Source organism: Egretta garzetta, unplaced genomic scaffold, assembly GCF_000687185.1.
Source record: "Egretta garzetta isolate BGI_Z169 unplaced genomic scaffold, ASM68718v1 scaffold56, whole genome shotgun sequence".
In the NCBI taxonomy this organism is placed as follows: Eukaryota; Metazoa; Chordata; class Aves; order Pelecaniformes; family Ardeidae; genus Egretta; species Egretta garzetta.
The window spans coordinates 11509120-11524583 of NW_009260182.1; the positions used below are offsets into that span (position 1 = coordinate 11509120).

The window sequence follows — 15464 nt, forward strand, 5'->3', positions numbered from 1 at the left end:
TACTGGCGTGACTTCACTGTAGTTGCACTCCCACAAATTCACAACAATAACAGGTCAAAAGAGGAGTTTTCTTAGGCATTGCCTAAAGTTTGTAGAGATCCCAGAATTGACGAGCTGAATGAATTTAAAGTTATAATTACTAAGTCTCTGCCAGGCACCTCCACCAGATATGAGTTGCCAAACATTGCAGACATCAGTGGAGGCACACAATTAAAGAAATGCTGTGCCATGGCTAATACAAAATTACACGTTTCTCATTTATTTTTGTTGATGACCTCAGATTAATTTAAGAGACTGTAATGGCTCTTGCACATATTTAGATCTGATCTTATTAAAAATTATTAACAGAATTAAATTTTTTTTCAATGCAACCTGGATTGGTCTCCATCTGTAAAACTGCTGAAGACAACATGCAGTAAATCTAAGGGGACTACTGACCTAGATTTCCAGAGGTTGACAAATCTCATCAGGTTTTGATTCATTTGGTGAGTGACTGTAGACTCCTTTGGAAACCCCACCGTAGAATTTTCATGGACAATTATGTTATTGACAAAATTTTATAGGAATAGATTTGATCCTGAAAGAATGTCTCTGGGAATATAAAGCAGTATACAGATTTTTGAAGAGGACAAACTTAGGAGAAATAATATTTCGCAAATTGGTAGAGAATAAAGAAACAATTGTTTTCTTTGGTATTAAAGGAAGTAATAGATGTAAAAGTTATAAATTAAGCTATAATTCCTCGTCTTACTATCTGTTGTCTGAGTCACCGAACAGAGAAAATCCAAGCTGATTTTAATCTTGTAAGTATGATAATTCATAGATTAAGACTAATGAGTGTTTTGTAAAAGTTTTGTAAAAATGCATATATATAACTGGCATCATCATTGCCGGAGACTGGAGCAAGGTTCTAAAAGCCACCAGAAAGATATAGATTGCTGTTTCTCTTCAGACTCTGGGGGAATTAGCAAACTTGAAAACCTCAATTTAAAAATGAAAACACTGGCTTATTGAAAGACTACTGTTGAAAGTTTCAGGAAAATTAATATGCATCAACCTTTATGGTTGCCTGTGTTAAATATGTTCTTTACTGCAAGTAGAACATATATTAAATGTAATGGAATTTTTAGTGTCTGATGTTATCCAGGGAATCAAAGGCAGATTTGGAACAGCCCTGAGCATTTGATGCTTGAGAAACTGAACAAAAATATACTCTCTATGTAAAAAGGCTCCAACACAAAGCAGAAAAGAATGAATAACAAATAAACAGACTATGCCACTGTTTGCATTACATATGAAAAAGATTGTAAAGGGCAGCAACAGTAAAAAGTTTAATATTTTTATGAATATATGAAAAAAACAGAAGGCTGAAGTAAATTTCTGGGAGAGGCCATGCTTGACTAAATTGTTTTAATTCTGTATATCAGCTACTATTGAAGTATTTTTTATACTACATCGGTATCTCCATATTTAGATTATATTTTTGTTGATTCTTAAAGTAACAAACAGACCTTTCAACTAACAGGCTTCTGCTTTTATTCTTTCAAAATTGGAACATGAAAAATGTAGGTGAATTAGTTCTCGTAGTAACAATCATTCCTACCCTGCTCTGCTTACATGTCTAGAAAATAATTAACAGGTTTTCTCTAATGCTTCCTAAAGATGTTGAAACTATAGAGCAAATATTGACTGAGAGGCAGCAAAACTTGCCTAGACAGGAGAAAACAATAATGGTTTATATAACTGAAAACAGTTTGCCAAAAACAGAATAGAAATTCTGGAAACTCTCATTTAAAATTGATGTCGGAAGGGCCAGACATGGTGCATAACGCACCTGGGTATTTGCAGGCCACGCATACGTCCTGCCACCTTTGCAGTACCACACAAAAGTGCTCTTTTGCCTTCCTGAAGATTTGCAGGACCCCAGTTTCTGTCCCTGGAACAGCCTGGGATGGTTTAGCACCTGAGCCAGCCTTTGGGAAGCAAGAGGGAACCAGTCATGAGGGCCTGAAGAGGTTCTGGCATGACCAGGCTTTCAGAAACATGAGCAGAAACTTGCAAGTATGATGTTTGCCACTGTTAATCAGGAGAAGAGAGGAACGGAGTTTGTGGACTAGGTGGAGGAAACAAGTCTGCACCTTGTAACTGGGTTGAGCACATTGGGTAAGAAGGACTTTGGACTGTGGCGTGTAAAATCACAGAGGAGGTGGAGGCAGGTCACTCTCCCCTGTGCAAAGATGGGGTGCCTCTCTTTTCCTTTGTTCTCCCCACACGTGTGCACACCCCTTCCCCCAGGTATGAGCTCTGCCTTTGGGTTAGGAAAACCAAAGAGAGGAATCTGCTCCTAGCCCCTGCTTGGCTGCAGGTCAGGGTCAAAGACCACCTGAGCCCATGCGTCTTATGCAAGAGGCTGTTGTGAAGGGGCCCCAGCCTGCAGCATGCATCAACCCGCCTCCCAGCTCCCCCTCCAATGCTGGCTTCCTAGCTCAGGGGGTTGCGAAAGCCCCAGGACTACATAAAGCATTCCCTGTCTAGGCACCCTGCCACTGCCATCAACACCCGGGCTCTCAAGAGGCTACAGAGACCGGCACTGTCTGTAAGGGACCCTGCTGTGGTGGGCTGGGGACAACCGGGTGCCTTGCCTGCACAGGCATCAGGGAAAGCTGCACGATGCCCTGGAGACCTGTCAGGGCAGCCTTCCTCCTTTCCCCGCTTGTGTGACAGAGCCTGTTTCTGATGCTATTCTCTGTCTGTTTGCTGTTGCTGCAGGGACAGGATGGCCCACACGGAGAGAGCTCTGCCCTGGCTGCTGCTGCTGGCACTGGCTTTGCTGGGCAGCAGCACAGCGGAGCGGGACTGCCGAGTAAGCAGCTTCAAAGTCAAGGAGAACTTCGACAAGACCAGGGTAAATCTTCCTCTCCTGGATCTGTGATGTCTTGCCTAGCTGCTCTTCCCAGGCTATAAAATCTGGCATTCTGTAATGCCACTGTGTTCACATTTTCACCTAAAATCAGACTGCAATATTGAGAAACAGGAGAAGTGTGTGATGCTGCCCGCACCTCCACAGACGCTGGATCCTGACGCATCTGATAAAGGAATACTGCAGAAACTAAGGTTTAGCAGATTGGTCTCAAACTGTATGGTCTAAACAAAAGTGCAGTGATTTGGCTGTTTCTATGAAAAATTAATACTCGTGTTTTCAGACATCATTGCAAGGAAAAAAAAACCCATTTGTATACAGATCTGTCAAGATCTGCCAGTTGTTATCCTCTTCCCACTAAATTTTGCATTCTAAATACTGGAGAACTGCAGATACACAAAAGATACCCAAAAATGTCAATTCTTTCACAAAGCTTGGCTGCACTAGGACATTTTGGTGGGTTTATGCTGTTGGAACAGCTAGCTTTGTTTCTTAGGCACAACTTTGAGGCATGGTGTCAAAGATCTGCACATCCTCTCTGTCACCTCCCCTAGTTTGTGATGTCTGTTTGTAATGTTTTCCATACTTCCAGGTCTAACTGCAGCCTTTCTGATTTCCTTGCAGTACAGTGGCACCTGGTATGCCATGGCAAAAAAAGATCCTGAGGGGCTGTTTCTGCAGGACAACGTGGTAGCCCAGTTCACTGTAGATGAGAATGGACAAATGAGTGCCACTGCAAAGGGCAGAGTCAGACTCTTCAAGTAAGCTGTTTGCAATATTCCTCTTGTTCCATTTCATTAAGCTTCTCCTTCACTTACTGGTGCTCTAATCCTACCTGATATCCCTGTGCTAGTCACACAGCCACACCGAATCTGTGCTGTTAGGTTTGAATGTGATGTTTTCTTTCTCTCTGGCTACAGTAACTGGGATGTCTGTGCTGATATGATTGGCTCTTTCACTGACACACAGGATCCTGCAAAGTTCAAGATGAAGTACTGGGGTGTTGCCTCTTTTCTGCAGAAAGGAAGTGAGTACTTACCTATAGAAGATGCAGAACCACTTGGGAGTTTAGTTATGTTTTATGTCCATGCTGGGGAAGAAAAAAGTAGTGTTGGATTTCTTAAACACCCTTAAAACACGTAACAGCTATCATACAGGAAAGCCTTAATGTGAACAAGGTAATCACTATTTTTTATACGGAACAGCTGGTTGGCTTTCTTTAAACAGGTGAAGACCAGGCCTTTGTATATCTTCGTATTTCTTTTGTTTGTTACCCAACAATATAATGAAGGTCACTGTTTGGAAAGAAATGAAAGGCAGATGAAGTATTTTAAGTCTTGTTTCAGTTCAGAACTCAGTTACCAGATGCTTCTGTTCACTCTGAAAACCCTAATGTCAAATTTGGTCAAGCAGGAAAAAGGATTTTGCAATTGTTACTTTGCTTGGTCTCGTGTCTGCAAATGTAGAGATTTACCTGTTTTAAGAAACAAATATGATCCACTATATATATATTAATATTTTCCTGTCATCTGTCACACCCTATGCAAAATTAGTTTATTGGGCCAGAGATTCAGACACTCAAGACATTTCCATGGATTTCTGAGAGAAGCAAGTGGAATTTGGGAGTGATTGGAGCTCCATTCTCTCCAAAACCACACTTACAAAGAATGCTCTGGATGCCAGTTGCTCCTGAAGTGTTGCCTGATCTCCCCACAGCATGCTGCTGAATCATGTTTTCATGGCTATTTCAGATTGCTGGCTAACCCCAGAATCCACTTTTCTAAAAACTGTGGTCCGCACCCACAGGAGAGGGGGGGCAAGAGAACATACAGTGTTTGCTTCACCAGCACAGACATAGTGCAAGGGAGGAAGGTGCAGAGATGACACTTTTTACTGCAAACACCTAGGTTGACTTCTGTTAGCAGAGGGTGTCTGTGTGGCCAGGTATTTATCAGGTTACCTAGCTAAATAGTCAAGAATTCTCTAAAATTGTAACTGTTTTGAGAAGAGGGTTTATGATAGAGCTTGTAGCAAATACACTTCTAACACACATGGCAACTGCATAATAATTTTTTTCCTTAAAAATACAGTTTAAGTAACAACTCTGGTAGGAAAACAGTTATTGTTTTGAGTAATCTGGAGCATAACTAGAATGATCAAGAGTACATTTAACTTCTTTTTATTTTTTAAACTCTTCTCTGTCTGACTGTTCCCCTTTTTTGATTAAAATACGAGAACTTTCTTTATACTTCCTGGTAGCTACTGTAATACATGGTTCTTTTTTGTGTTTGTTGCCACATTTTATAATGATATTCAGGCATGGATTTACAAGGCATTTTTTAGCACTTCTTCATGCTGCTCTTGTTCTGTGCTCATGTTAGAGGAGAAGCAGTGGTGCCAACCATTTCTTCTTCTCTCCATCACTGTCCCTGATAAATATGTCTTTTCCTTTTTTTTTAAAAAAAAAAACAACCTGCCCCCAAACCATGGAATTGAATACTGGACACAGGAGTAAACTAAGAGCTAATCTGTTATAATTCATACCAATCTTCATCATATTATTTTCTTTGCAGAATTATGGCAGCAATCTCTTTAGATTTACTAGATTTTACTTGTCTCTCTAACACCTTTGCTTCTTTACTATGGATTCTTCCAGATGATGACCACTGGGTAGTGGACACAGATTATGATACGTATGCTCTTCATTACTCCTGCCGCCAACTAAATGAAGATGGCACTTGTGCTGATAGCTATTCCTTTGTGTTCTCCCGGGACCCCAAGGGATTGCCTCCAGAGGCACAGAAAATTGTCAGACAAAGGCAGATAGACCTCTGCTTGGATAGAAAATACAGAGTTATTGTTCATAATGGTAAGAATATTTTTTTTCCTGAGTAATTTTATTACAGGGTTTAATGACTAAAGCACTGGAAATCTCTTGCTCATTAAATAGCAAATGCATCAAGTCTTTTACTTAGTGGCTGTAACACTGTCTTTTGAAAACTGGAGCTTGTAGTAAGTTATTTCCAACTTTTACTTCCCTTATCTGAAGGAGAGCTAAGGTGTATAGCTTTTTCTGTGGCATGTCACATCAGTTGAAACAATAATTAGAGGAAGTTGTAAAACAATTAAGTCAATGTAGTATGAGTAGACACAGTAAGGATAAACTTCATAGTTGCTGTAAAGAGAAATTTTGCCTCTTTAATCAGAACACTTTGCCTTTCTCAACAAAATAGTCATTGAAGGGAATAGAATATATTTTCAAAAGCTTACTGAAAAATTTGAAATTTGAAAAAAGACTTTTGACGAAAATCAGAAGTCTTGGAAAGGATGCCTTGTAGCAGACCCTTTCTCACAGGTCCTCATGCCAACCGTTTCACCAAGGGATGTGGAAGAGGGACACATCCCTCATACTGGAAGCATGACCCTGTCTTGAGTCATATAGTCAGGCAGAACTTGCAACACAGGGAAGGATACAGATTAGCTCACTTGTGCCCAAGTATTTTAGAAAAGGCCATTACGCTACCTTAATCAGTGGTCTGGAAGAAAATGTAATATACTTCCTGGTAAAGATTACACCCAGAGTGGGGAATAGTAAAGAATGTATAAGATAAATCAGATTATTTAGAACGAATAAAATAGTGGCATACTCATCCCTACCCTGCCTTGCATTCTGGAAGACATGATATCTACAGAAGGCTTGACTGGTGAATCAGTTGAATGTGAACTCCCAGTGTAATGCTGTGGCCAAAAGAGTTAATGTGATTCCTGGGTGCATAAACCAAGGATGCAAAAGATGAATTAACAGACTTGTATGAGACTGTTGTGCTTGGCATAGGTCTGCTTGCTATGTCACATTTGATGATAATCATAACTGGAAAGGGTACTGAGGATGAATTAGAAGTTTCAAAGAGCAGAGAAAATGATTGAAAGTTTGTAAAATGTGTTGTCTAGTGGGTGCTTCAAAGATCTCCATCTTTTCTCATCAGAAAGAGGTTAAAGGCTAAGCTGAGCAAAGTCTGTGCTTGCCCACAAAAGCAATGGGAATTGGATAATAAAGGACTTGCAAACATAGGAATAATAAATTAAAACGGATGGAACTTTAAACTGGACACATTCAGAGCAGAAATAAATAGCCATTTGTTTAACTCCAAAGGTCATTAACCTTTGGAACACTTTACCAAGAGCTGTTTTATGTTCTTCACTGAAATCTGTAAATCAAGATTAAAGGCTTTTCTAAACGACATGTTAGAATAAAATGGGATTGACTGAAGGAACTTTTGTGTATTATAAGGAAAGTCAGAACAGATGAGCACAGTCAGCTCTTGTGGCTCTATTACCTGTTCATCTGGTCTATAAACAGAGAGTAATATATTGCCATGTTGTAAAGTAGGTATGCTGATAACAGGGTGCCTGAAAGATCTGCTAAGGTGGGTGGTGTTTAGAATACAGATTAGTGACCTGGAAAAAGTGCCTGACAACAATGACAATAAAAATTTTGTCTTGAGTGAGAATTTGGAGACAACATAACAGACAGCTGAGATCTAAGGCAGTCAAGACTAAGAGGCAGCAAAAATGCAAATGAAATTGGCTTTTGTGAATGATGTGTATGATTGCATAAAGGGTAGGATAAAAAAGAAACAATGTAATTATATAAATTGATATTTCTTGTTTTGAATGCTGCATTCGCTGCTCTTCAAATGAAGTACAGCAAGAATAAAAAATTCTGAAGATGAGAAAACAAAATAATGAAATTATTGGATGTTTTTGCATTAAATCTAAGGTAGATATACAGCTGTCATGCTGTGACTTTGAGAAGTGTGTGTTATGGTGGTTCCTTGCATTTCTGTCAAATCCAGAGAAAGTACTATCCCACTGTAAAATCAGGATATGGTGGAATCTGTGTTTCTATTATTTCTATACTATATGAGGCTTGCAAGGTGATAAATGTATTGTCAATCTTTGCAAGAAAGTATAAACCAAAAAGAAAAATTAAATATATTAATTCATCATTTGTGATATAACTTTGAAATATCTCAGAAATGTAATAGAATGCTTGCATTTTTTCACAGAATATAGAACCAATAGTGTAATTTAAAATAAAAGCTCAGAATGTTTTTTGAAAGCTCAGCATTAAATATTCTAACAGCTGATCATGCTGCCTCTAGTTTGTTACAGAAATATCAAATCTACCAAGTTGCAGCAAGTAAGTGCTGTATTCTTTGTCTGCTATCCTAATTGATATTCAGATGTTAGATGTTGTGTGCAGTGTCTGATAAGGCTATATGAGTTCCATACTGTTTTTAAATGAAAAATAGTAGCCTGGATCCTTAATGCTGTCTGCTTTTTATTGAGGATTATGCCAGAATTTATTTTATGAGCCCAGCACCAAAGTATAAATGAAACTCAAAGCCAGCAATTTGCATTCTCCCCTTACTATGGTCAGGACCTCTAATTACCACAGTGTTAGTCGATTCTGAATTCTCCAGTATCATTAAGCCAAAGTTCCTGCAAAGCACGTACATTTGGGACTGAGACAATGATTGTGAGCTAAACTGAAAAGAACATTTATTGAAGGCTTTGTATCAGAAACTCAAAAAATTCACTTAACTCCTTATGTGTGGGATTGGAAACCTTGGTACTTTAGTTTTAATTCTGCTATTAAGAGCTACAGAATTAGTAGGAGTTGTCTGTACTGACCTGCATTCAGTTGTTATTGTGCTAGAATCCTGACTGTTAATAGAAGCTGCAAGAATAGACTCTAATTGTGCATACTCTGCCTGTGTCTTGAAGCTATTTTTTCCCCAAAGACTTTTCATTAGATTTTTTTAAATTAATTTTGTACTCAAATTAACTAAGTTCCCCAGAAAACCCTAACAGATGTACAAAACTTAACTTGATGGGGAAAAAAACCCCTAAAATATCTCTTCTTTTTATACTGGCTCTTTAAGGCAAAAGAGGAGCCTAGGTAATGACGAGTTTCTTGGTTGTAACTTATATTGCATTTCTGACGGTAGCTGCTTTCCAAATACAGATCAGGCTGTGATACACTTAAGTCTCTCAGAGTCATAGCTCAAGTTGCTTTAAATTACACAATGTGAGCATGGATATCACAGTGGGACTACTTGTAAATACAATACGATGTCATGTTAGTAGCATTGAAAGCTGAATCTGCTGTTAGCATTTACTGGAAGCAAAAATTGTGAATTAAAGAGTGGTATATTCCTTCAGCTGACTTAACTATTGCTGTTAGAAATTTTGGAGGTCAGGAGATTCTTATTTTGTTGGAAGACATTCTTAAATTAATGATTTTTAAAAGGCAAATACTTTTAAGCTTGTTGAAGTAAATAAGTAACTTTTATCACTGATCTATGCAGTACACTGTTTGCCAAAGTATTAAAATGCTCAGGACAGGTGTACCAGGTTGGATGAATTCCTATTTTGTTCTGAGTTCAAAATTCTTTGGAATTATAAACTGCAGAGCAAGGTACTGGCATTATCATTACAAGTAACAGACTACTGGACTCAAGAGCCTTTTAAAGAAATTAGATGTGCATGCATTTTAAATTTGGTGAAAGTTTGTATATTTTAATTTTGTCTAGCGTGGTTGAAAAATGAAATTTTGGTTTTTGTGTGTTTCAGGATTTTGCTCTTAAGGAGATCCAAAACTGTGGAAAGAAACCATGCAATAGCACCATGGATGTAAAGTTAACACATTGATCGGGTGTTCTCTTGAAAACCTTTCAAATGGCTTCATTTAGATTTTGAGTATATTTATCTGAGCTGTGTAGCTCACCTTGTTAATAAACCAATGAAACATTTTAATAAACTTGGATTACAGGGGATGAAAATTGTTTGTATGCACATCTGTACATATGTAGACATTTGTTTTATTAGCAAACCATTATCTTAATGCACTATTTTGAACTGGTGACAGGTGGCGATAATTAAGAATTTAATCTTTCTTTTTTTAGTGATTTCGATTTCTACCTAGAAGAGTTTTAATTTTAAAACCCCAAAATATATGTATTTGCTTTCTAGACCTTTTCTTTTCAAATACAGTGTAATCTTTTTTCTAGGAAATACTGGAAATTGTTCGAAATAAATAGCATTTTAGAAAGGAGGAAGGAATTTCAGTGACCCTATATATCACTGATTGACTTTATCATATGACTACTGAAGACATAAAAAATATGCATCTTTTTTAAAGAACTATTTTAACCAGGTCAAGTAAACATTTATTTATTCTTTATTTATAAATTAACAGGCATTATGTCCACATTTTTATTTTGAGATAGAACCAAACTGGTTATTCACTTGGTGATAATACATCTTTATCAACTTGTTTCCTACACAAAATTGGTTAGTATGCCCAAACCTATGTTCAGGTAGTCAGTTATCTAAGTGTCTAATCAAGTACCTTTTTTAAATAGGACTGAAAAAAAGAGCAGGTACTTTCTGAGGAGGTACATTTTCACTAGAAAGTTGATCTCTCTTACTCAGTAGAAAATAGAGTAAAAATGGATCAGGTGCCCTCTTGATATAGATTCACTATAACTTTATTAAAGTTAATGACATTTGTGCCAACTGAAAATGTACCCACATAGAAATTAAATTGTCTGGTAAGTACTTACTTCAACTATTTTACATTCACCAACTTCACTGCCATACATTGGATTAAATTTTCCAAATCTTACTGAGGCAAACCAGTGAAGTCAAGAGAATTTTACCTGCAGGAATTAAAAATACAGATTTAGCTTTTTTTTTTCCTTCTCTGGCATATAATACTATAACATAGTGACCTATTCAACCTGGGATAGTGTAGACATTAACATCCAAAGTGTGGCACAGCTCAGACTTTAAATAATTATCTGGTAATGAAAGACAAATTTGGTTGTTCATGGTTACTTCTTCTTACAGTGGTTTCTGTACCAGCCCTATGCCTTACAGGGTTCCCTGTACAACAGAGAAGAGTTTCCTGACATTTACGTCTGAAATGGGCAACATTATACAAAACTGGATTGACAGCAGAGTTGGCAAAAGTGAATAATGCTATCCAGAAGAAAACTGATGGCAAAATATTTAAATCTTGTTTGTAGTTCTGAACTAAAATTAAAAGAATAATTACTGTAATTGGGCTCCACATGATGAAAAAAGAGATCATCAACACAAAAAGGGCTCGGAATAGTTTGTAGTCCTGCTGGGAAACACGAATCTGATGGTTTTCTGAGTAGGCTAAACCAGCGTTTAAACTCCTTCTTGATGCTTTTGTAATCTGCAGTAAAAGAGAAGAAAAGTTCATTGAAACCTAGAAGAATTATTAACACATTTTTACAAGCGCAAAAGTAAATCTTGGCACGTGATCTTTCTGTTTTGAAAAGTAACTACAAAAAAGGCATTGCAGAATTCCATTTTTACTTTTTGTCAACGGTTCCATTTCAAACAGTCTCACTTTACTAGCATTTATTTTTCCTCTCAGCTGTGAACTCACCTCAATATTAGGCAAGCTGTTTGTTCTCCTCGTGGCTCTCTACCAGCCATAAATACTTTTCAGCATAAAACAGAGCCTTAATTACTCATGAAATCCCCTTAACTTCAAATTATGACCTCATTTGTTCTATCTAAATAAACCCATTGATTTTTTCCACAAATGCAAACTGGAACACAGTTAACAATCCTGTTGATGCGCAAGAAGGAACGCAATCCAATTCTCTTATGGCCATGCTGCTATTATAAGGTAGGTATTAGAAGGAGCATGAATTGATTACAGTAACTAAATCATGATACATTTGAAACCTGAATGGGATTTCACGTTGTTTTGTGTAAACTTTTAGTTTTTCAGTCAGTAATCAGAGTTGCTTTCTATGAACTAACCCGAAATCTTATGGATCCTTTTGTCACTATGAAAATCTGTGTCTTGTGAAATACTGTCTGATGTAAAAAACCCAACTATGCGTAGTTTGGGAATCTAGTATTCATGGGAGTGAATCATCTGTCGTCAGGTAGAATATTGAATCCCAGTGGCTTGCAGAAAACTCTAAATCTCATGCTCTACATCCCCGTCTTCACTGAAGTGGGCACAGCACATTAAGTGTCACATTCACATATCTGATGCAAATAAAATTGAAATATTTAGCAAACAAACATTAAGGCTAAATAATGCAGATGCCATTTTACCCCCTGTATGGGTAAAGAAGGAGTATTTTCAAAAGCCTGGATCAATTTGGTGTCTAAGCAGCAAATTCAAAAGGCGTAAGACTCTTACTGCCACTTTTGTCTGTGACATTTCTCTTTAGCAAGAACTAAAGGAAGGATAATGCTAATACTAGTAACACTTAATAGCTTCCTGGTTCAGGTAAGGATGAAAATGGTCATTTATATATTGAGGAATTTGTCGTTCTTTCTGCAGTTTTCTGAATTTGTCACAGAGATAGATGGCCTAGAATAAATATTCATTGAGAACCTAGGCATCTATCAAAGATTTCAACAGAATGAAGGGGACAGTCTCACTAGCTGCTTCCCTGGTTTCAAAGGGGCAGAGAATGCTGATGTTTTGAACATGGAGAACTATTCCAGCCTGATGAGCTTCTGCTGTACCCACCCATCTGGAATCCAGAAACTATGCTAACTCCTCCAAACAATCCAGTCCAAGAGTTGCTCTTGGAGAGCACCTAACCCGTCTTAGGAAGAATGAAGGTTTCATAAAATACAAAGGACTAATACCCACTTCTAACACAAAAGTGGGAAAACCAAGTTCTGTACCCTCCTCAGCCTCCACTGTTCAAAACAGCTACAGAATGACCTCATCAGATACCTTTGTATCTGTCCCATATAAGTACCCTCCATCTTCCCTGCTGGGGCTGCACAGCCTAGAAGTAAGAATGCCGGAATCACCAGGACTGCAGTAAATAAGATGCAACTGCAACTTAAGGAAGTACTCAACTGAAACAGGGTGGCAGCGATATGTTTTGGATCCCCTTTTTGGTCTGCCTAGTGTAAGGAACCTAGACACCTATGGTGGGCATCTGGACCACACTCTGAGGACCAGGAACTTGGAAGTTGTGTATGTGCAAGTACGTAACTTCCAGAACATAAACGTCTTTCTTTACTAGTTCTAGCCTCTTACCTGAGTCTTGCCTGAGTGGCAGAACAATGCAAAAACAAGTAACTTAATTACAAATCATGGCTTCTAATCTGTCATTGCTGCCAGGGGTCTGGGAAGCGTTACATAAAAATAATACTCCGTTTCAGATTCAATTGTAAAGCATACACTTGTAGAGTGTATTTGTTAACAAATGTGAGGTCTTGTATCTGTAGTGAATCATCATCATCATAGATGCTGTGTTAGTGGAATACAGGAACGCTTTGAACTTCTTCCAGTAACGCTGAGCACTGCACTCTGTGCACATAGGCATCATGGAGCGTTCTCACCAAGTGAGAGTGAATCTGCTCTTGGGAATGACTTGGGGATTAAGACATTCTCCAGCCGAGTTCTGGTTGCTTCCTGGAGGGCTGCGTGAGAGGGAAGATTCAATTACAGCAGATGGGATCCTGCTATGGGCCTCATTCCTTTTTCAGTTCAGGAGAAACGGTAACACATCTTAGCATCTGCGTTATCAAGCTGGAAAAGAAAGGTGAGCGTGACAGCACGGGGCTGTCTTGCAACCCACTACACCAAACGCTTTTTGGGGCTTCTAGCTCCCTACGTGCCATTGTGTTTTCTAAATTTACCTGCTGTAATCTGGAGTCTGCAAGTACAAGAGGAACACTGTTCCTGTCCCGGTCTCTGACCAAGGACTCTACCCTCTCAGTGGCTCTGACTCCTCTCTCAGCTGCTGTATGCTCTTTGCCTACAGCAAATACGAGGTTGCAAAAGGCAAGTGCCTTACTTCACTAGAAGAGGTTTACCTAATGCATTTACCTCAAGGTTGTCATGGACTTACAGAGCCTACAGAAACTAAGAGCTGATGATTTTGACTATGAGTTTAAGCCTGATCAATAGGCAAGTACATGTAGAGCCCAGATTCTAGGTCCTAGGTTCATGGAAACATCTATGCGCAGCTCTGGTGCACGCACCCACAGCCCCTTGGTGCTCAGCAGTTCATCAGTTAACTCCCTGCTCAATAATCTGTGCATTTTGAAGTTCCTTTCCAAAACCTATACTTTTCCTTATATTTGATTACCTAATACAGTTACCGAAGTTTGATTACCTAATACAGGAATCAAGAATCTTTTGGGAGCAGTTGCTAAAAATGAGGCGTTGCAGCGCCTGGTTTGAAGATTTCTAGCTCTTTTTCACTCTGTTTCTGGAAGAGGAAGGGGTATGAAATCAGATGTTTTGAAAGGAATTTAGGTAACTAATACCATGCTTGCTAGAATATAGATTAAGCTGTGGTGCCTGGTGTCTTGGCCTACATTTCAGCAGTTAAGCATCCACTTGGAAAGAAAATGGAAGCAGAATGTTTAATTGACAGTTTTTGTTTGCAGAGTTTGAAATTGTGGAGGAATAAGCGTAATCTAACGAGATCTGTGTACTAAGAACACATACAGAAAATCAGTAGATCTAAAAGGGAATAGATTTTTCCTAGTGGTGCCTCTGCTTTCTTACAAATCCTTTGTGACTCTGGAGCTTAGGCTCAAGGAAAGTAAAATCTATTTTTTAGTTATTTCAAATGCTTGACTTTTAGCATTTAAGAAACCGACAGTCTTTAAACGTGAACAGCACCTGAACAGTGAAGTGTATTAAATACTACATATAAATGAAGACAGATTTTGTGTTGGGCTTCTGGTAATGTGCTGCTCAAGGACACTCTTAACTGAAACGTATAGGCTGGTATGTACAGGTTGAAGTGCCTCACTTCATACCACATACTCACCATTTATTGAGCAAGTGATATCTATTCCCTGTGGGTGTATTTGCACTCAATGACAACATGTTGATGCCTACCGAGTTATTGTTTACTTCCCTTTGTTCTACAACACATTTTAAAAGAAAAACATACCTGTAAGATTTTGGAATAACTGATGACAATGACTAATCCTGGTATTAGAAAGAAAACAATGGCAAAGGTCACATCCCAAACTATTTCTCCTGCAATGCTGGGCCAAACCAAGGTGCAAATATGAATCTCCTGTTTACAAAGAATAAAGAAGAAAATTAACATAGTGTAGTTATTTTTTCTGCACCGTGGTCCTTATCTACCTCTATGCCTACAGAGAAAACTGCTGCAGACTAAACCGAGTCTGTGAAAACCTTCTACTCAGAGCAGTCCATTAACGTATTACTTCATGGTTTTAAAAGCCAGTTAGAAGAGTTACAAATAGCCGTGTTGTCCACCATCTAAATATTGCCATAAATTTCCTATCGAATGCTAAGGGCAACGTTCAAACTGAAACTCACAGACCGCAAACTTAAATCGTGTATCTGAGCGTCACGTTGGGTGGACTTCGGTGCGCGTTTCAAACCACCGGGCAGGAACACCCGCGCCTGGCCCGTTCGCTGAGGGCAGCTGCGCCGACAAGGGGGGCTCCGCGCAAAAGCATCCCG

At 38.6% G+C, this 15464-nt stretch overlaps 2 protein-coding genes across 2 annotated transcripts in view; one reads left to right on the forward strand and one right to left on the reverse strand.

Annotated features, from left to right (window-relative positions):
* The first annotated feature begins 2028 nt into the window (after nt 1-2028).
* Nucleotides 2029-9592, forward strand: RBP4 (retinol binding protein 4). The gene is made up of 6 exons (XM_035897362.1): nt 2029-2057; nt 2770-2905; nt 3545-3681; nt 3841-3947; nt 5577-5789; nt 9560-9592. Exons 1-6 carry the CDS (start codon nt 2044-2046, stop codon nt 9571-9573), a joined length of 621 nt encoding a protein of 206 aa, XP_035753255.1. The 5' UTR covers nt 2029-2043; the 3' UTR covers nt 9574-9592.
* Nucleotides 9593-10784: 1192 nt separating this feature from the next.
* Nucleotides 10785-15464, reverse strand: part of FFAR4 (free fatty acid receptor 4) — an 11439-nt gene continuing 6759 nt past the window's right edge. The window contains exons 3-4 of the mRNA XM_035897412.1: nt 14920-15048; nt 10785-11192 (exon numbers count right to left, since the gene is read on the reverse strand). Coding sequence (XP_035753305.1) covers nt 10785-11192; nt 14920-15048 — 537 coding nt within the window. The remainder of the gene's footprint in view (nt 11193-14919; nt 15049-15464) is intronic.